The sequence below is a fragment of the Eleutherodactylus coqui genome, chromosome 1 (assembly GCF_035609145.1).
Source record: "Eleutherodactylus coqui strain aEleCoq1 chromosome 1, aEleCoq1.hap1, whole genome shotgun sequence".
NCBI lineage: Eukaryota > Metazoa > Chordata > Amphibia > Anura > Eleutherodactylidae > Eleutherodactylus > Eleutherodactylus coqui.
The window spans coordinates 163,286,765-163,309,835 of record NC_089837.1 but is presented as its reverse complement, the minus strand read 5'-3'; the positions used below and the strand labels follow the sequence as shown (position 1 = coordinate 163,309,835).

Genomic DNA, 23,071 nt, shown 5'->3' with positions numbered 1-23,071 from the left:
TGTGTGTTGTGGTTATTGCAAGGAGAAAAGTTATTTTTAAGGGATATTATTTTTACAGAGGCTGATAGAATTTGATACCAAAGGCTCAAATGGTAGTTCTAAAGGCTTTAAATTCAAAATTTAGATCCCTGGGAGTGACAGAAATCCTCTTTTTGGATTTAGTCTGGATGCAGCCATCATAAATCTAAACCATGGGTGGTCAGCTAGTTTCAGATCAAAATTGAAACTAAGAGCAGAAATCTGCACCTTCAGGCCACCTACACATCCGTTTTTCACCACGATTACCGCAGTGTTTTGAACGCTACGGTCATCACGGTATAACACTCCCATTGATTTCAATGGGGCCTTGCAGACTTGCGCTCGAACGCTGCGCTTTCTAGTGCTGTGATTTTCGAGCACTGTCTGCTCTATTTTACCGCGATTCATGCACCACATCACCTATCACGATGATGGACACCAAAGACGGCAATAAAATCAGAAATCACAACGTTTTGCTGACCTTGTGTGTGTGTACTTTGTTTAAGACACTTTAGGTCCTGCAGGCATGATTAGACAAGTGTCTTAGAAAGTAGACTGAGGGTCGAGAACCAAGATCTCCTTACCAAAATGGGGCTATTAGAATTATATGGGCTTTGTTTTCCTCTCACTTTTTCCAGAACCCTGGGAAAGAGACAGAGAAGAGGAAAAGCATATGCTTTTTCGCTAGTGCAAAACTATGACAGACAAAAAAGTAAAAAAAAAAAAAACAGGAAATAAAATATACATATATATCTCCCTCTAACTAGTGAGTACAACCATTGACTTTAATGGGTTTCAGTTCAGTCAAGTTTTAAACTCACATTATTAAAAATAACTCTTGTGAATAAGCCCTAAAGAGTGCAAAAACAGTCACTGCTTCAAGTCACGGTTACTTTTAGTAGCCAGGAGCAAGGAGATTTTAAATTTCCTGGGTTTACCCCGCCTTCTGTCTGCTATTTTGTTGATGGGTGCAAGCACCGAAGTTGTGGAAAGGTCCGCGGATAAAGATCTAGTTGGGGGGACATCATCAGAGGCCTTTGGCAAGTAATTTCACCTCCCCTCATGGATCGGATCAGTGACGGGAAACAAACTTTTTTTTACTTTTACGTGCTTGCCGTTATCTATTGAATAGCGGCGATCATGTGACCAGGGACTGGGTATTGTGGCCCCCTGTGAAATCTCCAGGCTCTTGGCTACGTTTGGTAGCCAGGAGAAGATAGACTTTAAAATTACCCTGGCAATCCGTGGCTTTTGTATATGCGTCTGCCATTTTGGTGACGTGCGCAAAAGCCGGGGAAAGGTCCCGAGTGATCCATAAGCGGAACTGAATTTTTAACGTTATTTAACTTTACCACTTTTATGTGATCGCCATTATCCGGTGGATATCGGCAATCGCGTGACTGGGGGGGGGGGGGGGGGGGGGGTTGGATATCCGGGCCCCCCCATGACAGCTGCAGGTTGTCAGCTTCCTCCGGGAGCAGACAGCATGAAGCTGTCAAATCCAAAGCCCGCAGGGCTTTAATCCTCAGCACGAGCGTATTTTTACTGCCCTGAGTATTAAAGTCCGACTAACCAAGACATAAAAAGGCAATGGGGCCATCACTAATGGGGTTAACCTTCCTCAAGAGATTTCATTAACAATAGTCTAAGTGTCAAGGAGACATCTCATTTATAACTGGGCTTAAAAGTAGTGTCCTTAATCATAACAACTCTACCAAGTGAAAAAGACTATAATAAGCCAGATAGAAAAATACAGTTTATTTTACTGTACGATCACAGTACATAGTTCAGCTTTATAGCTCTTAGGGTATAAACATAAGAACAGCAAAAAATCATTTTCAATAGCAGCTCATGGTTTACATTATTGGTGGCAGTCTCACATTCAGGTTCTGGGTTAGTGCCAAACCTGACATGCGATCGGTTTAAAGGGGTTGTACCAGAACTGACACTTCTCACTTATCCATGGGATAGGTGATAAGTCTGATTAGTGGGGGCTCACCTCTGAGACGGTTACTGATTCCAAGAACAGTTTCCTGCAGTGCATCACCTGCAGTAAGGAGATTAAATGAAGTGGGGCAGCTGTGCATGTGCAACCACAGCTCCACTCAATCGGACGTCACTGAGGGTGGGTACCACAAGCCCACACTGATAGATGAAGACAACGGACCCCCTGTTCTCTGGATCAGTGGGGGTCTCAGAGGTGAGACCCCCACCAGACTTTTGTCACCTATTCTATGGATAGGTGATAAGTCAGTTCTGGTACAACCCCTTTAATACCCTGTTTGTCTGTTTACAAAAATGTTGCCATGAAAATCTGTAAAACATTGAACTTTTTTGGTCATCTTACAAGGAGGGAGTGAAAAAAAAAATATCCTCAGATGGCTTTTCCTACTTTGACTTCATCAGCGATATTACGGAAATCTAGAAAGCAAAAGATAAAAATAGTTCTGTTTGAAAATATGCAAGTAGTAAGTTAGAGACTCTGTTACCATGTTTTTGTACCCCTTTCTGTTGGCAGCATAGTATAGCGACACACAGTGATATATCTGCTATGTGTATCAGTGGCAGCACATGTATAGAGTACTACTTAAAAGTAGTCCTGGATAGTCATGAGCCACAGGCTGCACTCACTCTGCCCTCTGGCCATTCATGGACTTCTGTCTATTACTATGCATAAAAAAAAGCTGCCAATCATTGGCTGGAGGGCGGAGTGGGTGTGGCCAGCCTACAGCTCATGAATATGTAGGACTACTTCTGTGTCTGGGTGCTACTATAATTTGCAATTTTCTCCAAAACTGCTGCACAGATCCACACAGCAGACATGTCACTGCCATCAAGGTGACAGGCACTACCCTATGCTGCTCTCAGTGAGGGGAGCAAAAAGATGGTGACAGATTCCTTTTAAATATTTTAAGCTGCTATTATGAGAGACTAGAAGAGCCCTTATTGGGCATTTTGAAACATGCAGATTACAGGCGTTGCTACAGTTTAGTAAGAACGAATTATTCAGTTAGGCTCGGTTCACACTTCCAGTAGAGATTTTCCATCAAATTTCACTTTTTGGATTGTCAGAATAGTGTAGCATGCTGCGATATTGTATACAGTAGGGGCAAAGAGAGCTGACAGAAACTAGACACCAAGTTTATACATCTCTTGGACAACACCTCTTATTTGCTGGGAAACACCAGCAAATGTCTGTCAGTCATCTGAAAACATTATGTTACATCCCCCCCCCCCCCCATCTACTTAATCTACCTGATATTTCCAGTTCAGTGTGTGGTGCTACCGAAACTCAGAGACAGTACTCTCACTATATTGGGGGTTCATATTTGACTCCAATCTTACCGTAACGCCCTATACTCGATCACTTGCATGCTCATGTCACCTCCACCACAAAAAACATCCTCAGGATCCGTCCTTTGCTTAGTATAAAAACCTAATGCTGCTCTGATCCATTCTTGCCTTGACTACTGCAACTCACTACTGATTGATCTATCCCTCACTAAACTCTCCCCTCTCCAAACTATCTTGAATGCAGCAGCCAGGTTCATCTTTCTGTCTCACCTCTACATCAATGCTTCTATGCTGTGACCATTACTTGCATTGGTTGTCTCTCCACTATAGAACACAAGTTAAATGGTTATTGACTTCTCAAACAATTTATAATCGAATACGATAGCCAAATGTGATAACTAGCAAAAGTGTAATTAAAGTTTATTTACCTAAAATGATGTTTTTTGTGCGGAAAAAAAAAAAAAAAAAAATCACTTAAGGCTGGCTGCACATGAACGGATTTTCATTGCAGAATCCATGGTTGGCGTCTGCACCAAGTACCGTTGAGAACATGCTATGCAAAAAAAAGCAGCTTTTCCCTGCACACTTGTGGAAACAAATTGCAATTTCGGCAAGTGGGGGGGGGGGGGGGGAAATAAAAATTGAAGTTAATGGAAGCAGTTTGCCAATTTGTGAGGACTCGGGTACCTGCGACCTAGCGGCGGCATGGGAAAAAGAAACATTAAAAAAAAAAAAAATCCGTACTGCGCATGTCCGACGGCAGCTCGGCCCTGGCATCTGCAATACAGATGAAGAAAAGAGACAGGTACGCAGGGTCACCGGCCGCGGTAAGGGCCGTATTCTGCTGCGGGCTCCCACATGCAGAATCCAACCCGTTTGTGTGCAGCCGACCTAAGTGCTGGCCACTATGAGTACCCTTCCTTCTAATTTGCGGTGTGCGTTATAGAATCTGCAATTTGTGTCTACAGTTTATAGAAGACCTTACAAAAATATCTGGTAAATTATCGATTGTCACAGTTTTAAGCATACCCTAAAAACACATCTCTTTAGGGAGGCCTATCATGTTTCCTAATCTAATCAACTTCATGTATCCCTCTTCTACATTCTCTTTTATAACTTCACCCCTTCATCCAAGACGATCCCCCACTTTATGTACTCTATCTGTACACTAATCCATCTGTTACTAGTCAATAGAGGCAAAAAAAAAAACTAACAAAAATGAACAGATCACGATGTATCCATCAAACTGATAACGGTCATGGTTTGTTTCTTAAACAAACATCCCAGACACAAACAGTGCCATGTGAACAGAGCCTTAAACACACCAAGATGGTCTTAAAGAGAATGTTTCACCATCACCCTGAGCTACTATAATGTGTGGAAAGCTAAAGAGACCCAGATTCTATGTAATCATCATCTCTGAATGCACTTTCACCCCCCTGCAGCAAGCTAAGGGCGCATTTAGACGACCGTACATCGGCCGGGTATTTACGCCGGCTGATATACGGCGTCTCTCTCTGTAGGAAGGGGGGCTGGAAGAGCCAGGAGCAGTGCTCTGAGCTCACGCCCCCTCTCTGCCTCCTCTCCACCCCCTGCACTATTTTCAATGAGGAGAGGCGGGACAGGGGTGGAGCTAATTCCCGGGAACTTAGCCCCGCCCCCTCTCATTGCAAATAGCGCAGAGGGGCGGAGAAGAGGCAGAGAGGAGGCGAGAGCTCAGAGCACTGCTCCCAGCTCTTCCAGCCTCCTCCCCTGGCAGAGAGAGACGCCGTATATCGGCCGTCGTGAATACCCAGCTGATATACGGTCGTCTGAATGCACCCTAAGTTAGTATAAAGCCCATGCTTTATTATACATCAACCCAATTCCTGAGCTCTGTTATAGTAAGGCAGGACCCCTAGATGCTTCACACAGCGCACTGGCTGCTTGCAGGGGAGTGAAAGTGCTTTCAGAAATTATTACATCTTTCAAATCTTTGTCTTTTCAGCTTTCCTTGCAAGATATTAAAAATCGACAGATTCCCCTTTAAAACAGGTTTATATATGCTCACATCCACACAATTATTGGATCCTGATTCTGAGATAGTGGATAGAGATATGCAAATTGCTGATTTATACTTATTTTCTCACCTCTTCGAGGATCTGCCCAAGGGTCTCCTTGCTCTTTATAGGTTTCCTGCACAAACAAAAATGTTAAGGTACAGAAAAACAAAAAAAGTTAAAGCTTCCACTGACTTTTAACCACAACACCCCACCATATATCAAAAGAAAATGGGTCAGGAAACGTCTATTACAAAGAGGTGATTTGCACACAGCACTTACCGCTCAGTCTTGGTAGAGATGAATATTGAGAATTTGCACTCCTGGTCAGGAAGGTAAGTGGAAGGCACAACAATATATTGTCCAGAGGCAAGATTACAGATTTTAGACACTTCTAAGGAGTGACTATGTGGAATACAACTGGCACAGGGTTCTTGTGAATATGGAGAAAGGCTTCCATCAGCTGGTACCTAATGACAAAATTTAAAATTCAATCTCTCAGCATAAGATAGCGACTGGCACACGGATTACAACGATATGTCTGTTTTTGTGCATGTATTATACACACAGTTGTGTCACATTATTAACCCGTTTAGGACCAGACACTGTAAATTTATGGCGCTTGGTCCCGGGCTTAAAAAGCCCAGCCATATGTGAAATTACGGCGGGGCTTAAAGCTTCCTGCTTCTGCAATCAATCAGAAGCAGGGCGGGTTGTCAGCTGTTAGTCACAGCTGATAACCCGGAGGAGGAGGGAGAAGTGGGTTTTAACCCTCTCTTTAGTACACATCGCTCAATGAGCGATATGTACTAAAGTGAAGGCAAAAGTGTTTCCTTCACTATGTGAGTCGGCAGTCAGTGACCGCTGGGTGACTTCTGGCATAGCAGAGCTGCAGGATCCTAGAAGACCCTGATCAGCTCTGCCAGTGCCTAATGTAACTGGGGCTCCTATGGATGCCTCAGCTACAGTGGCTTCTGCACCAAGGATGGCAGTATTTCTCAGCCAGCAGTTTGTAAACGGTTTGCATGCTGCTGTGGTGAAAGTGTATCGTGAATGGACTAATGACACCATTGGGAGTAATAGTCGTGGAAATTGCGGAGCACCACATGCCATTGATGTCAGAGGTGAACATCAGCTACAAAGGTGCGAGAGGGCCAACCAATACGCTACAGTGGAGTAGCTCACCATGAAAATGAACCAGGGGGCTACCAAACATGTGTCTAAAACAGTTCAGCTAGCCCTACTGCGTATAGATAACCACTATTGAAGTGTGTATGCATTTTCTTGGGACACCCAGCTTTGTGTCATTATATATATATATATATATATATATATATATATATATATATATAATATTTTTTTTTTTAAGACACACACTCTAGTTTGGGAGAAACTTGCATTCTACTAATAGAAGCAACACGGAGGACTACAGGAAGTAATCCTCAATACTCATGGTCGGGCCTGCTCAATCCACGAGGCTACTTACATACACCCTGCCCTCTAACCACAGATTGATAGCTGTCTTCTTATTGCCAAGCATAGGAAGATGCTAGCCTTGGCAACACCAACTCACCCCTTTTAAAAGGTTCCTGAAGCGGCTCTTACTAAGAAGTTGGTTGAAATAGCAATGGAGGTACAAAGCTGAATAGGTGGTCACCTTTTTCTCTAACCCGATTTACTGAAGTGGTAGTGCTGTTGAATCAGCTGCAAAACCAATTCGGGGCAATTGAAGAGTGTACCAGCATGGCTGCCACCGTTCCTCCTCGCTTGGAGCAGTACTGGCCAGTCCTTCACTATAGGCGAACACCATTACCACCCCCAATCACTGTATCCTCGGCTCAAGGATGACATATGCATCCATAACTCAAAAACTGCTGTGCCACCTAGTGCTACCAGATGGCACAGCAAGAGTGTGGAACACAGAAACATGGAGGGAAAAGAACCTGGCAGACACTCCACTCACATGATCGCTGATTTTATAGATCTTTGTAGGTGACTAGAGCACCAGCTATACATATTCCTGAAGAAGCCCTTTAACCCTTTCCAATCCACTGTCTGACGTCTAAAGACATTCTGATTGAAGGCTGTACAGCTCCAATGTCAGTAGACATCCGGCAAGGTATTCTTACTGTAGATTACTGGCCGTTCTGTTGCCGGGGGCCTCTCCAGCGTGTCCCATATCACAGTACTGGCTCTAACCAGCAAATGGCGCCATTGTATAAAGGGCAGAAAGAGAAAACCCCCTAGGAAACCCTGAATCCAAAATTGGATTGCAAAGGGTTAATGTTCTCCAAATGTGTTAAAGCAGTGGATCTTCAGTTGGTGATTGACATTACCAGCCATTAATACTTTGGTTCATAGATGTAAATTTATGGTACAAGCTAAATAAAATGGCACTCACCAAATACACATGAAAGCCAATGGCATGACACTGATTCTCCTGATTGTGCTGGCGAAGTGTCACTTTTACCAGTTGGGAATTAATGGGCACCCAAAAAGGAATGGCTGGGTTGAGGTGGTAAGAAGGAAAGTTCCTGCTGCCTCCTGCACTGTTACTTTTCTTCCACTCTCCTTTAAGCTCCAGTGTTTCCCATATGCCAGGCATCACGTCTTCGCTTGCCCTCTCCACAGGTGGAACTGAGGCGATTTCACTGAATCAGGATGAGAAGAAAAAAAAATATATATAAAATGATTAAAATAGATTTAGCTGCTGAAATAAAGTGTATTATACATACACTGGAAGACCATTTTCAGTCCCATTGACTGGGAAACAATATACTTTTACAGTTGAATGATAATTTGACTAATACCTACACAAAAAAATATTTGCAGTGAAGCATTCCTTTCCTAAACTGCTGTGGTTGTATAGTGAGTAAATTAGGGCTCATTCACATCAGAACCTCCATTGCTGAATTCAGTTTAAACACAATTGAACAGACCCCATTATAGTCAATGAGGTCTATTCGGTGCTGTTCAGTTTGCTCAAGATGGATCAGTTTGGCCGAAGTGTGAAGTTTTCTTCCCCAAAAAGAGCAGAAAAACAGAAAAGAAGCGCTGATGTGACCTAGTCCCTAGTCCGATTACTGCCTACAAGATTGACTTTCTGTATTTCTTATATAAAAAGAAAATGTTCTGATAACTAATAGATAGAATCTCAGCACAAATGGCATATTAGTTATATCCTGTGAATTATCTGTTTGCCTACAGAAGCCTTACCTGCTGTCTGAGTGACCGGAATTGAAATCCTACTCTGCCTAAGTGCAATTTTATTTTGCATTCTACAATTCGTTTTTTGCAATTACAGATCCGTATTCTTTCTAGAATGAGTAACACTATGGCCGACTGCACACGACCGGGTCAAATTCCGGGTGCAGTATCCCGCAGCGGAATCTGACCCTGTGCCTGGCCGATTATCCTGCTTACCTGTCTTCTTTATCTGTGCTGCGTATGGTCCGGACAGCTCGCTGTCAGACATGCGCAGTACAGATTTTCCTGCGCCGTTGCTAGGCGAAGACGCGGAATCCACGTCCTGTTTGTAATGTTAATTGGGGATGGGCTGCAGGTCAGACGGCTTCCATTGACATCAATGGAACATGCTTTATTGTTTCATAGTTTAAAAATTAGGCGACGTTTCGACCTGTAAAGGTCTTTTTCAAGCCTATAAAGACAATAACAAAAGTGTGTAAACACTAAACAAATATCTCAACGTACATACATATCATAAAATATTTACATAGATAAAAACCAAAGAGAACATACTAAAAAACAAGATGATACGCACCAAAAAACAGATGAAACAAGGTATGGAGTCCATGTTCCACATGTCCACAGGGTGCAGCAGCTAGCTCTTAAATAGCATAGTGATAAGGAAGTAGTGAACAGAGCTCCACCCTTGTGATGTCACGTATGTATGTACGTTGAGATATTTGTTTAGTGTTTACACACTTTTGTTATTGTCTTTATAGGCTTGAAAAAGACCTTTACAGGTCGAAACGTCGCCTAATTTTTAAATTATGAAACAATAAAGCATGTTCCTTTAGACAAGGAGTTTTTTTTGTGCATCACTATATGCTGCCACCTTTTCTGCTATACGTGTTTCCCCAAGGGGCTTCTGTCCATAGCCCTGTTGGTGGCTCTGCATCTATCTAACTAGATTTTTTTCGCTACAGAGAACTAAGATTCTCCTCTACTTAAAAATACTATTTTTCTCTAATTTGCCTCCCCCCTAGTATTTCACTCTGGTGGGGTAGAGTGAGTGCCGTGGTCTTTTGCTTACTATTGACATGAATGGAAGCAGTCTGTGCAGACACCACACTAAAATAGAGCATGCTGTGATTTTTCCTCTGCCAGCAGGAGGAAAAAAAAAAAGAGAATCGCCATTGATTTCCACTCATATGCAGAATAAAAGCGCTTTTCCATAGCATGCAATGCATATCCGGTCATGTGCAGCCGGCCTATATTGTGTGCTAGTGATAAAAGGATTACTAATTTTGGAGCCAGAGCTTCTACTGCACCGCTCACAAGCCTGCATTGCCTAGGTGTTTATAGATGAAATTGCCATAGGTTGTTACACTTTATGTGGCAATATCTGACAAAAATAGAATAAGATTATCTGTTCAATGTAACCTGAGTATGATGGGTCCATTGGAAAGCACACGCAGTAAGAAGTCCCCTTCTGTGTCCCTGAGAAATGTGCTGGGGATAAGGAGATGGTATCCCGGAGATAATTCGCACCGTAAATGCAGCTGTCTATCATAACTATGTGAGGAGGTTCCAGCTACAGGGGGTGTCAAAATGACCTTCTGAAGGTTAAAACGACGTTTTTCCACCTATAAAACAAAAATTTAAAAAATAAATAAAAACCACGAAATTGTAAAAGTAGGCAGGTCTTACGTATTAGGTGTGAAAGGTTAAGTAAAATATTCAGTGTTACATATAGATTGGGGCCATTAACAAACACTAAACAGCACTACATTGTATGGTCAGGAGTGTGGCCCCAATAAAATCTTTGGAAAGTCTAATATGTGAATGACTGGGTGAGAAAATACTAATTACCTCCTCATTCTTATATCCGTAGCAATCAATCAATCTTAAGGTGCATTTACACACAAAGATGATTGCTGAAAAGATGGCTTTTGTGCGATCATTTTGCATAAACTACTACTTGGTACTAATGTCTGTTAATACCAATTAGTAGCGTGTGAGCCGCCGGGAGCTGTATTCAGAGAACAGACCACCCACTGTTCTCTGAATAAATTCCCTTTGTTCTGCCGTGGGGCTGACAGCTGAGACAATATAATCTTCCCAGGCAGAGCGCAGCGCATGGCATTTTTGTCATCTGTTCTGCCAAATGATGAACTTCGTGCCAAACTCAAATTCATCATTCGGCAGAAAAGTAAAGGATGGACACATTTACACTCAACGATTATCGCTTAAAAGATGCCTTTGAGCAGGTTTTGAGCAATAATTGTTGTGTCTAAATGGGCCTTTAGGCTGGAGACATTACATGGAGACGTTTTGTAGTGAGACTTTTCAATTCTAACCCCTTAGTGACTGCCAATCCGCCTTTTGACGGCCTATATATGAAGAGAGATTGTGCGGCGATCTACACACATCCCAGGCGCCGGCTGCTTCTTACAGCCGAAACCAACAGCTCTGAATAACCAAGCGGCTGATTGGAGCTGTTAACCCCTCAAATGCTGCTGCCAATTCTGACGGCGTCATTTAAATCCCCTGAACGTCCCATACTCTTCCCCGCGATGAGATCGCATGGAGCCACGTTGGTGTCATGGCAGCCGGGGCCTTCGGAAAGGCCCTAGGCCTGTCATGGCAGAATGTGAGGTAAGAAAAAAAAAAATAGAGCTCACTCTCTATAGTGGGGACCCCACAGCCAGGCAATGATAACAGAAGGAGCCCAGACCAAAAGGAAACCATCAGCTTCAGCGGAATAGCAATATATAAATGAAGAAAAAATGTCTGCTTCAACGTCTAAAATCTTTTTTATTTCAGGGAAGAGACATCGTATAAAATAGACATCAAGGAGCTGGACGCGTTTCAGCTAGTCCTGCAGCCTTTTTCATAAGCCTGTTGAAAAAAGCTGCAGGACTAGCAGAAACGCGACCCTTTTTCTTAGTCTATATATGTCATGGCAGAATGCCCATCAAGCCATGCCAGTGGAGTGCCTGTCCAATCATAGTATGATGTAATGCTATGGCAATACATCATACTGCAGGAGCGATTAAAACATCACAAGTTGTTGCTGACTTTAAAAAAAAAAAAAAAAGGAGTATAGTAAAAAAGAAAAATTATTTAAGTTTGGGATCGTAGTAATCGTACTAACCCATAGAATAAAGTCATCATGTCGTTTTTGTTTGCAGTTTGTGCGCCATAAAAGCAAGATGCACTGACAGATGGTGGAAGTTTTGGTTTTTTTTTCATTTTACTTTACTTTGAATTTTTTTTTAAGTTTTACAGTAAATTATATGGTACATTAAAACAATACTATTGAAAAATATAACTTGTCCAGCAAAAAACAAGCCCTGATACAGCTATGTTGATGGATAAATAACGGAGTTACGATTTTTTAAAAAGGAACAAGAAGGGGGGGGGGGTGGAAAGAGAACAAGAATGGAAAAAAAGAAAAATACTTGGTCGCTAAGAGGTTAGCTATCAAGCTACAGTTGCAATCCAGGGAAAGCCAGGAGGTACACCCTATAGAGAACAAGTTTGTGAATGGCAGCTGTCACTAGTGAAAATTGGAATGTGGCACTACAAAAGGTTTCCATGTAGTCCCACCCTAAGGGTGGCTTCACACAAGCGTGTTTGCAACATTGCATTCCCTATGGTGCGCGCACATGTCCGTGCTTTACAGACGTGTGCCTGCAAAGATAGGACATGCGTGCACCATTGGGAATGCACGCATTGTTTTCAATCACTGAAATTGTTGGGAATCACTGATCTAACTATTACAGAGATTCCAAACACAATAAGCAAAAATCATGGGAATATGAACGCATGCAGAGTGTTTATCCTGCTTTATTAAAGAGTGTGCTTAAAATCAGGGTACACGGAGAACGAGTTTCGATTCTTAATCTTTTTTTTTTTTGCTCAAAACAATACTTTTATAGATTCCTATGTTTTGTAAATATTGGAGTAGCCATCTAGTATAGAGAATTGGTAATTTATTGCAATATTTATCATTAATTAATAATGCATTTTCTAACATAGCAGATAATGAATTAGTGTTATAAAATTGGTAGATTCTTAATGAAGAATTATTTAATATTTATGATACTTATAATATTTACATCTAAAAGGACAAACTTGTTCTTTATTAGGGATTGATCTGATAAAATAATTGTTGGATGAGGGATTTATTAAGAAGGATAAATCATGATATTGATTTGGATACTCTATGAATGATATTGTCCTATAAGGAGTACATTATCAGGCAATATATGGTTATGAAATGACATAGTACGATATACAAATTTTCATAAAATTGTGTAAGTTATAAGAAAGATCGAATAGCTTTGTATAGTGTTAAGATTAATATTATTTAATTTGTTGTTGTATGCATAACATCATTAGTGAGATTTATAGTCTATAGAATAAAATATTTAACATTCCATATACAAAGCTTTATTTTGTATAGCACTAATTAGTGCTAATAAACAATAATAATTAGATTACAAGAAGGATATCTGTTCTTGCATTCACAAAACTATGCCATTTGTGTTCATACTGCCCAATGCAAGTCTAAAATTTACCTTCCATAGGTGGAGTCCCACAGCAATTGGGGCAGCAGTATCCGAGACCTCACGTTGTAACTTTCTGCTGCTGTGCATATCATTGGAGGCTCCTATTTCAACCCTAGGCTTTTGTAGAAGGGTTAAATAGACTTCACTTGGCTCCCTTACACGTAACCAAAACTTTGGGTTATCAGGAAAGCTGGTGTTGTTGCGGGATCCCCCTGCATTTTGGCCCTTAATCCAAGAACCATAAATCTGTTGTGTGTGAGAAAGCAAAGCACCTATGTACAGAAGGAAAAAAAGTATTTTTAATGATCCCTATAGTACTTAATAAATTTAGTGAGAGAACACTAAAAGCCTACATTCACATGGTCGAATTGGGGCAGCATTTTCCTCAGTGAAATCTGTCATTTCTTGACATGGAAACGCAGTTTCTGCATCAATTACATACGCTGATTTTGCACTATGACTGTTCCCGACAAAAAACACAACAGAAAGCCGCAGCATAAATGGATGTACTGCAGACTTGAAAAGCGAGTGGATGAGGGTATGGTCACACAGGGGAATTCAAAAAATCTTGTGTGACCATACCCTCATCCACTCACTTTTCAAGTCTGCAGTACATCAATTTATGCTGTAGATTTTAAGTTGGGATTTCACCTCTTTAAGGGCTCAGTCACACGGGCGTTTATACGTGCGTAAAAAAACAAACAAACAATAAAAAACCCACGTGACCATGTCCATTGCCACCCATATGTTCTATCTTTTGTAGGTGCGTTTTTTATTTTAACGAACGCAGTACGAACGTTTTTACGCGCGTAAAAACGCCCATGTGACTGAGCCCTAAATGAGTGAGTGAAATCCATGTGTTACATGCAGAGTTTGAGGTGGGTCCATACCAGCATCTACTAACTAACCATTGCTCCAGCCCCTGTTCAAGCGCAGCTCCCACTGATTTCAATGAGAGTTGCGCCGGCAACTACAGTCGCCAGCCACTACACAGGGGTCGGAGCGAGGAGTCAATCAGTGGTGCTGTCATCGGGCACCAAATCAGTTAATTGGCTGGGGTCCCCAGCTAATAAACCATTGATAACCTATCGTCAGAATAGGTTATCAATAGTATTTTTCCTGGAAAACCCCTCTAACCCGTTACTGCAGCTGCCAAATTTAGTCTGAGAATTTTTTCCTTTTTTCTTATCCCCATCTTCCGAAAGCCATAAATGTGTTTTTAGTTTGCCATCGCTCTAGCAGTGTGAGGGCTTGCACCTTTACTTCTTAAACTGCACTGGTAAAATAAAAGCTGCATTGTGATTGGTTACTATGGGCAACAAAGTTTTTCTTTTAGGGTATGTTCACACATATTAGATTTTGGTGTGGCTCTGCACCAAAACCCACATTATTTGTTGCAGATTTTGATGTGGTTTTCCCATAGATCCGCAGCAGATTTTATCCTTTAAGTTGAAGGAGTGATTCCTGCTGCAGTTCCGCACCAAAATTCACAAATTTGCATTTTTTTCCATATCAGTTTTACTTTGCGTGAATATACTCTTAAAACTGTTTTAATAAATATGCCCCATAGGGGCTTCACTTAACCCTCAAGATGTACTCTGCACAATTTACCTGCACTCACCAGTCCAGATACTTTGAATATGATCTTCCTCATTGACAGGGAATGCCATTGTAACCTCATTAAATTGTTGGAAAAATTCTTCCTTTTCCACCCAGAATTCTCCATCTTGAATTTGAGATAGAAATCGAGAACGTTCTTTCTGGTCCATTACAGCCCAATTATCACTACTGAGATAACGAGAAAGAGAAACTTTGTTTTGTGACTTTTTCTAGCAAAGTAGTTTAGCAGTGCTATCAATGCTGTATATACAGTATATATGAAGCTGAAGTAATAGATGGGAAATAAATCATCCTCTTAACTCTTTAATGACCGGGAAGTTCTGCATTATAGGAGGGCAGATCAGAAGGAACCCCTTCCTGCCTAACATCTCAGATGCTACAGTGGCTATTGACTGTAACATCTGAGGGGGTTAGATGAGTAGGATCGGAGTTACAGATGTCCGCTGTATAACACAACCAGCACCTGCAATGTATGGAGCAGGATCAGCTCCTGACCATGCACAGTACATGGATGGTGGGTGTCACCAAGGGATTAATATATCACTTGCCGTGTAATGGCAAAAAAACAAAATAATGGGATTGCATTTACAAGACATATGAACAGAGAAGTGGAGACAGCACTAGAATTTTACACGACTTACAGGTGAAAGTCATCTACATAGTACCATCCCCTGCCCCATATCAGCTCTTAAACAAGTTATAGATGTAATGATAGATGTTAAAGAGCCATGCAGCCAGCCCCACTGACTTTATCCCATGACAGGTTCTCTTTAACCCTTTGCAATCCAATTTTGGATTCAGGGTTTCCTAGGGAGGCTCTCTTTTTCTGCCATTTTACAATGGTGCCATCTGCTGGCTAGAGCCAGTACTGCAGTATGTGACAAACCGGAGAGCCCACCCCCACCCCCCGACAACAGAGCGGCCAGTAATCTACAGTAAGAATACCCTGCCAGACGTCTTCCGACATCGGAGCTGTACTGGCTTCAATCAGAGCGTTGGAAGATGTCAGACAGTGGATTGAAAAGGGGTAATCTGCCTTGCGAAAATATAGAACCTACAGTTGTTCAGACAAACCTTTTCCCCCAGGATCCTTCCCAGCAGCTTCTGCCCCACGGGTTGTGTACACGGAACAAAAGCAAAGATTCTCCATCCTTTGTAAATCCATGCTGTATATCTGTGATTGTGAAAGCATGAAACTGGCCCAAATCTCCAGACCCTACATATAAATTAGATCACATGAACACTTTAAAATGGAAGCAGAAACTTAGAATATACATGTGCCATTCCTTTCCACAATGTTAAATCATGCATATACTCTAGGCATTGGTGCTTGTATATAAAAAAAAAAAGATAGACTTTACTGTATAGCATGAATTGCAAATCACAGCAGACTTCAGTCTTGTAGTTGCACTTTAAGTATGCAGAGTAAGTATCACACTATGGCCGTTTTCACACGGCTGAGAAAATTGCGCGAGATTTGTACTGCGATATAAACCGCAAAGTGCCTGCTGGTGATCGTGGAATTCCACTGTCTGCATTAATACTATATTAATGGAGACCTCCCACGGAAAAATCCGTGGCAAATAGAACATGCCACGATTTATTTCCCGCTGCGGAAATCCGCAGTACAAGTCCGCTAGTGTGCATTGGCAGGCAGAAAAGCTATTAGCTATTGAGATTTGACGTTGCTTCTCTTCTTAATAACAGTTCTAAGTCGCTGATCTATCATTTACTGCCCTAAGATAAGACTCAGCAGAACAAGTCCAGAGCGAGGAGCTTTTGTCCCTTCTGTTTCTACAAAGGGAGAGGAATAGTATAAAATGTAGGCTGCAGATGAGACTCCATTGGGGGAACCATGAGAGGGAAAGAGGGAACAAAGATAGCAGACAAGTCAGAAACTGCACATCAATATACAAGACAGCATCTACATTATTTATTACTAGTATATAATTATTTACAAATCACACTCCCTACAATGTAAGATCGAAGTCTTATTGCTGGGGTACGTTAATACAGTAGTCACAGCACAAATTAAATGGTTAATAGAGTCTGTTACCTTCTCTGCTGTGGAGCACAGAACAGCTCATTGCACATCTCTCCTTCAAATCCAGCATCTTACTGACAATTTCGTCTCTGAAACTTTCTTCTGCAGACTCAAATGACCATCTTTCTACCAACCCCCCTGTTAAGTCTACCAAAGCATCAACGACTTGACCAGCCCACAAAGCCTCATAGCAGCCGTGTAACCTGTAGACAAACGAATATATGCAACTAAGTATTTCAACTCTATGTACGCAGGTGCTGACTACATAAGATTAGGCTAGATGTCTACATGCAGGTTTTTTTTTTAAGCCAAAGCTTGGGATGGATCTAAAAAGGAAGGAAAAATGCTGCCCTTAGGTCGAGAAATCATGCGATATTTGCGCATTGCGAGACGTGCGTATATGAATCCCATTCTTTTGAATGGAGTTATATATACAGGTAAGGTTTTTTCCGCATCGCGGTGCAAGAAGAAAAAATAAAAAATAATCGGGACGTACTCTAACTTTTCACGGTCCTCGGAGCGCATCACGCATTGATTTCAATGTAACTGTTAATGCCTTGCATGGCTCTCACTTGCCGTACGATGCAAGGTTTCCCCATTGAAGTCAATGGGAAACACTTCAGATCCTCTATCGCGCGTAAAACTTGCACGAGAGGATCGGAATTTTACAGATGGAATGAGCTTTTGCATGAAAAACACCTTGTATCTGCAGGTAAAAAAACAAAACAAAACAAACAACAACAAAAAAAACCACAGACATTCATGAGTGTGATACCAGGCAGTCTCTCTCGGCCCGATATCATGTTCGCCCGTGTGTAGATAGACTTAGGCCTCCTGCACACAGTCTTCTCCTCTGCTGCGAATGTGCTGGCCAACACGCGGGCGCACGTGCACAGTACAGAGGAACGCCGTGCCACAGTCCATGGCATGGATGCAGTGAAAGCTGCGTCTGTCGCAGATTCAGACGGCTTACGTTGGCTTCAATGGAAGCCGCAGGAGAAGTCCGTGTGGGAGAACTGCACAAAAATGGATCATGCTGGAATTTTTTTACCGCGCATGTGATCCGCGCACCGGGGGAAAAGGACATCCGCAGGTATTTAATTACCTGCAGGTGCCCAATGAATCCCTAAGGGCGTGGATCGCACGCACGGGAGGAGACCCAGCAGATTTAATAATCTATTTTCCCCATGTACATTCGGCCTTAAGCTAAAAAAAAACAAAAAACTACATATGTGAATCCAGCTGTAGGTGCACATAAGAAGGGGCATATTAATAAGTCAAGTAAATGGTAATTTTGTAGCATTATAGAAATCTTTATAAGCATGGGATTTTTTAGCTTTAGTCTGTTGAAAACACACTATACTATTTCCGCTCACAACACTAGTGTAAGCTGGATGAAACATGTTTAGCTATATTACAAATTCAAGGGGTTGTCCGGGATTTTTACTATTAATGACCTATCGTGCTACTCAGGATTCCCACCTAGTAGCTGAAGGTCGGGATCATTGTCAGTGCGGGAGGCAGATAAAGCAGTCATTACTGCAGCAGCCTAGATTGGTACTGCTGCAATAGGGACAGCTCTACCTGCTTTCAGCACTGTCCACACTGACCGTAGGCCCGGCAATCAGCAACGAACTCCAGCGCACAAGGGCGTAACTATAGGAGATGCAATTGCACCCGGGCCCAGGACCCTTAGGGGGCCCATAAGGCCTCTATTCTACTTATAGGGAGCCTGGTAGTATGAATAAAGCATTACAGTTGGAAGCCCGGTTACAGATTTTGCATTGGGACCCCGAATCTTCAAGTTACGCCTCTGGGTATTGGTACAGATGGGAAGATGGTGTGGGGTGGGGGGAGCCCCAGCTGAACTTTTGTACCCGGGCCCCTGAGCCTTTAGTTACGCCCCTGCTGGCGCAGACACTTGCCGATCACTTACGTATGAACTATCCTGGATAGGTCAGCAACAGTAAGGGTGCAGTTACACAGGCAAAATAATTTCATATTTTATACGTTTCCTTGAGGATTTTGCTGCAGAATTGAAATGGCTTAAGTTAATCTGCAATTCTGCATTGAAATCTGCAACAAGACTTGCAGGTTTTGGTGTGGAATTTGTAGTGGCAGAATAAGCTGTGGATTTTGGTGCAGATTGTGGAATAATTCTGCCCCATGGGAAAGCTCCCCAAAAGCATGTTCACACAGGTGAATACTTCCGCATTCCACAGCTAAAAATACAGCAAAATTATGCAACAAAATCCGCATGTATACATATGGGTAATGGCCGTGGAGATCCATAGCAGCAGATTTAGCTGCGAAATGCGAAAATATGCTGACTGCGTGAAAGGTCCCGAAGGATGCCTTTACAGGGGACAGAACATTCAGCACTAACATCCAACCTGCAATCTGCAGGCAGATCTGCATCTGGACATGCAATATCCCGTCTTGTGTGAAAGCACTCTAAGACTTCCTGACAACCTCGTTAATACCTTCTCATTAGAAGTTCGGTACTTGATAACAGAAATAGTGTAATTCTAAAATATAGTGCGACGTTTCTGATGCAAGTGTGTCAGTTTTAGCAGACACAACGGATACATAAACTACAGTAAGTTTTTTCATATATACATACTTGGCATATGCCTTTTCTAAGAGTGGTAGCCAAAAAGCTCCTTGATCCTGGCAATGGGAGAAGCAGAGTTTGTGCCCAAGACATGGCAAGCGATCATCAATAGTCACTTTCACCCAGCGACCATATCTCCAAAACTGACAAGTAAAGGATCCAGTGTACCCTTCATCCTCCCAGGTGCACTGATCAGCTGGAAACACCTACAAAAAAATTAGGTGACCATGAGGAGGTTACCCTAAATGCAGAGTTGTAGAAACACTCTGACATGCATGGTAGGATGGCAGTAGAGTGACTGGCACTGAATGGCAGGTTGGTAACATGATGGGCTGGTGGCTTTAATATTCTCAGTCTGAAAGAATTATCCCTCTCAGAGCAACAGTTTTTGTGGTGCGGGGTTACGAGTACATGACTTCTCCAGACTCAGAGTCACTCCATTCTCCTGCTTTGATCTGCAGCTGTGTGCCATATCTATGGGGCAAAGCATTGGCTCGATCCATATTTGGCCAATAGAAAGTAATACAGAGGCAAAAAAGGACAAAAATAGGTCATGTTGTGTTTAAAAAAAATATCTGTGAAAAATAAGGCCATGTGAATAGATACTTAGATTTAGCTCAGACCGCATGCTGCATTTGCTGTCTATGGTGCTGAATTCTCCATGGGAGTGCTGATTACATTGTATTCCGCACAGAGTCGGTGGCAGCCTCATGGCAGATCAGTGTGTGTTAATTCCACACCATTTGGTAAAAATCTCGTTCACATGGTTAGAATTGTAAATGTTACAGATTTCCCATGCAGAAAATCCATAGCATTTACTCTACGACTGAACATACTAGAAAACTACATTTTTTTTCAGTTTTCCAATCGTAGGCATGACATGAAGATATGTGCGTGTAGACATAGGCCTAAGGCCTCATTCACAAGAGGGACATGGCATCGCTGCGAGACGATTGCAGCGATATTGCATCGCTGGTCCGCGCGATATAGCTGTGTCTTCTTGTGGCAATACTGCGACTTTGTAGCACCACGTGCGAGGATTTTCAGGGGTAAGGGGGGGCTTGAAATATAAGCCCTACCTTCAGAGAAAAAAAGTAGACTTCACCTAGAAGCGCTGTCCGGGGCTCCGCTGCAGCTTCTTCATGGTCCTGGCACTGGTCTTCTTCATCTCTTCTGGCCTCCTGGAAACACTGGCTGTGATTGGCTGATGCTCGATGAATGGCTAAGTGTCAGCCAATCAGAGGCAGCGCTTCCTGGAAGCTGGGATTCTTCAATCCCAGCCAGAAGAGATGAAGGCGAATAGTGCCAGGGACCCGGGAGAAGATGCAGCCGGGCTGACAGCGCTTCTAAGATGATGTATACTGGGTTTTTTTAAATTTTCGATTCCACATTAAAAAAAATTTGAAACACACGGAGGCTGCAGATTTACAGCCGGGTCGGATTCTGCACGCGGGAGCCCGCAGCGGAGTCAAACCCTGTGCCTGGTGGGCATCCGCAGTACCGCACAGAAATAGAGCATGCTGCGATTTCTCCTCCGCGAATGGAAAAACCACAATTGATTTCTGCTCGTGTAGAGAAAAAAGCCTTTTGCCACAGCACGCTATTGGCGGTATTTGTGCGGAATCCGAAGGCGGACACTTGCTGTGGATTCTGCAATGCATGAAGGCAGCCTGGGCCTCCCTCACACCGGCGATGCAGTAAGCGCCGCGATTTAAATCACTGATGAGAAGCGCTAAACGCTCAAAAATAGAACAGACACAACTAAAAAATCATGGCGCTGAAAAGTGCTGCGATCGAGCGGCTGTCTGAGCGGATCCATTGGAAACAATAGGCGCGTTGTACTGCGATTAGCGCTGTGCTGATCGCGGTAATAGCGGTCTGTGTGAGGCAGGCCTTAGTGCGGATGTAATGCCACTCGCAGGCTCGTCCGCCGTACAGCATTGGAGGGGCCCATATACATACATTACGGTGGAGCCTGTAACCTACCTGATGCAAGAGGGCGGCAGACTGCAGCAGCGCCGAGCAGGCACAGATGAACCAGCAGTCCCCCAGGATGCCCTGTCCTCCTAGAGCCTCCCGGCGGTTCTCTGGGAAGAGGTGCGGAGCGGCACAAATCTCCTAGGGATAGAAGAACAGGTGGAGGGTCAGCCCAAAGGTCCGCGGGTCCAGGGGCAGCCCAGGGTCCGGCAGGGGCAGCCCAGGGTCCGGCAGGTGGAGGGTCAGCCCAAAGGTCCGCGGGTCCAGGGTCAGCCCAAAGGTCCGCGGGTCCAGGGTCAACCCAAAGGTCCGCGGGTCCAGGGTCAGCCCAAAGGTCCGCGGGTCCAGGGTCAGCCCAAAGGTCCGCGGGTCCAGGGTCAGCCCAAAGGTCCGCGGGTCCAGGGTCAGCCCAAAGGTCCGCGGGTCCAGGGTCAGCCCAAAGGTCCGCGGGTCCAGGGTCAGCCCAAAGGTCCGCGGGTCCAGGGTCAGCCCAATGGTCCGCGGGTCCAGGGGCAGCCCAAAGGTCCGCGGGTCCAGGGGCAGCCCAAAGGTCCGCGGGTCCAGGGGCAGCCCAAAGGTCCGCGGGTCCAGGGGCAGCCCAAAGGTCCGCGGGTCCAGGGGCAGCCCAAAGGTCCGCGGGTCCAGGGGCAGCCCAAAGGTCCGCGGGTCCAGGGGCAGCCCAAAGGTCCGCGGGTCCAGGGGCAGCCCAAAGGTCCGCGGGTCCAGGGGCAGCCCAAAGGTCCGCGGGTCCAGGGGCAGCCCAAAGGTCCGCGGGTCCAGGGGCAGCTCAAAGGTCCGCGGGTCCAGGGGCAGCCCAAAGGTCCGCGGGTCCAGGGGCAGCCCAAAGGTCTGCGGGTCCAGGGGCAGCCCAGGGGCCGGCAGGTGGAGGGGCAGCCCAAAGGTCCGCGGGTCCAGGGGCAGCCCAGGGTCCGGCAGGTGGAGGGGCAGCCCGGAGTCTGCAGGGCGCTGTGCGGGGCAGCACCGGGTACCCACCTGAGGTCTCAGCCATGTAATGCGCTCAGATAACGGGGCCAGCGGGGTGTTAGCACGACCCACCAAGGACGAGACGCAGGCAGGGAACTCCGAGTCCACGAACAGCCCGGCGACGGGAGGAGGCATCTTATCTGCGGCATGTACCCCCGGCCTACTGCAGAGGCGCGGGGCACGGGAAGCGGCGGCTCATCTGATACAACATGGCACGGAGCTACCGGAACGTACAGACCTGTGCGGCCGTCAGCAGAGCGGCTTACCGGCTACCGGGTGTCACTCAGCCAGCAGCCCCGCCCCATGCTGCTAGCAGCGCCGTAAGCCCCGCCCCCAGACAGGCGCTGTGCACCTCTTGCCCTGAGCGTCACGCGGCCGCAGCGCACTACCCCATAGCCCGCTGTCCAGAGGGCGGGGTCAGCCGGTCTCCAGCTGGGTCACCTCCCAGCTTTGTGGGTCTATTCTCTTCTGTCAGTGGCGGCACCGCCTAGGCCCTGTGTAGGGGGCATTAGGGGCACATAAGATGCCACAGCTGTATACGGCCTTATTATCATTCCGGGGGTATCGTCATACCTACATATTATATATACATATATATATATAGATAGATAGATAGATAGATAGATGTGTGTGCATGCGGTAAATATCCCCTGTACGGCAGTAACGGCCAAATGATTGAGACTATCCCCGGAATACATTGACCCGCGCTGCAGATTTTAAC

The 23,071-nt window shown here is 44.3% G+C and overlaps 1 protein-coding gene across 1 annotated transcript; it reads right to left on the bottom strand.

Annotated features, from left to right (window-relative positions):
- Nucleotides 1-1,756: 1,756 nt before the first annotated feature.
- On the bottom strand, nt 1,757-22,648 carry CAPN10 (calpain 10). The gene is made up of 12 exons (XM_066602841.1): nt 22,360-22,648; nt 21,376-21,507; nt 19,399-19,595; nt 16,788-16,978; nt 15,806-15,947; nt 14,733-14,899; nt 13,121-13,383; nt 9,978-10,180; nt 7,753-8,002; nt 5,634-5,821; nt 5,442-5,487; nt 1,757-2,439 (listed from the first exon to the last, which is right to left on the bottom strand). Exons 1-12 carry the CDS (start codon nt 22,483-22,485, stop codon nt 2,407-2,409), a joined length of 1,938 nt encoding a protein of 645 aa, XP_066458938.1. The 5' UTR covers nt 22,486-22,648; the 3' UTR covers nt 1,757-2,406.
- Nucleotides 22,649-23,071: the final 423 nt, after the last annotated feature.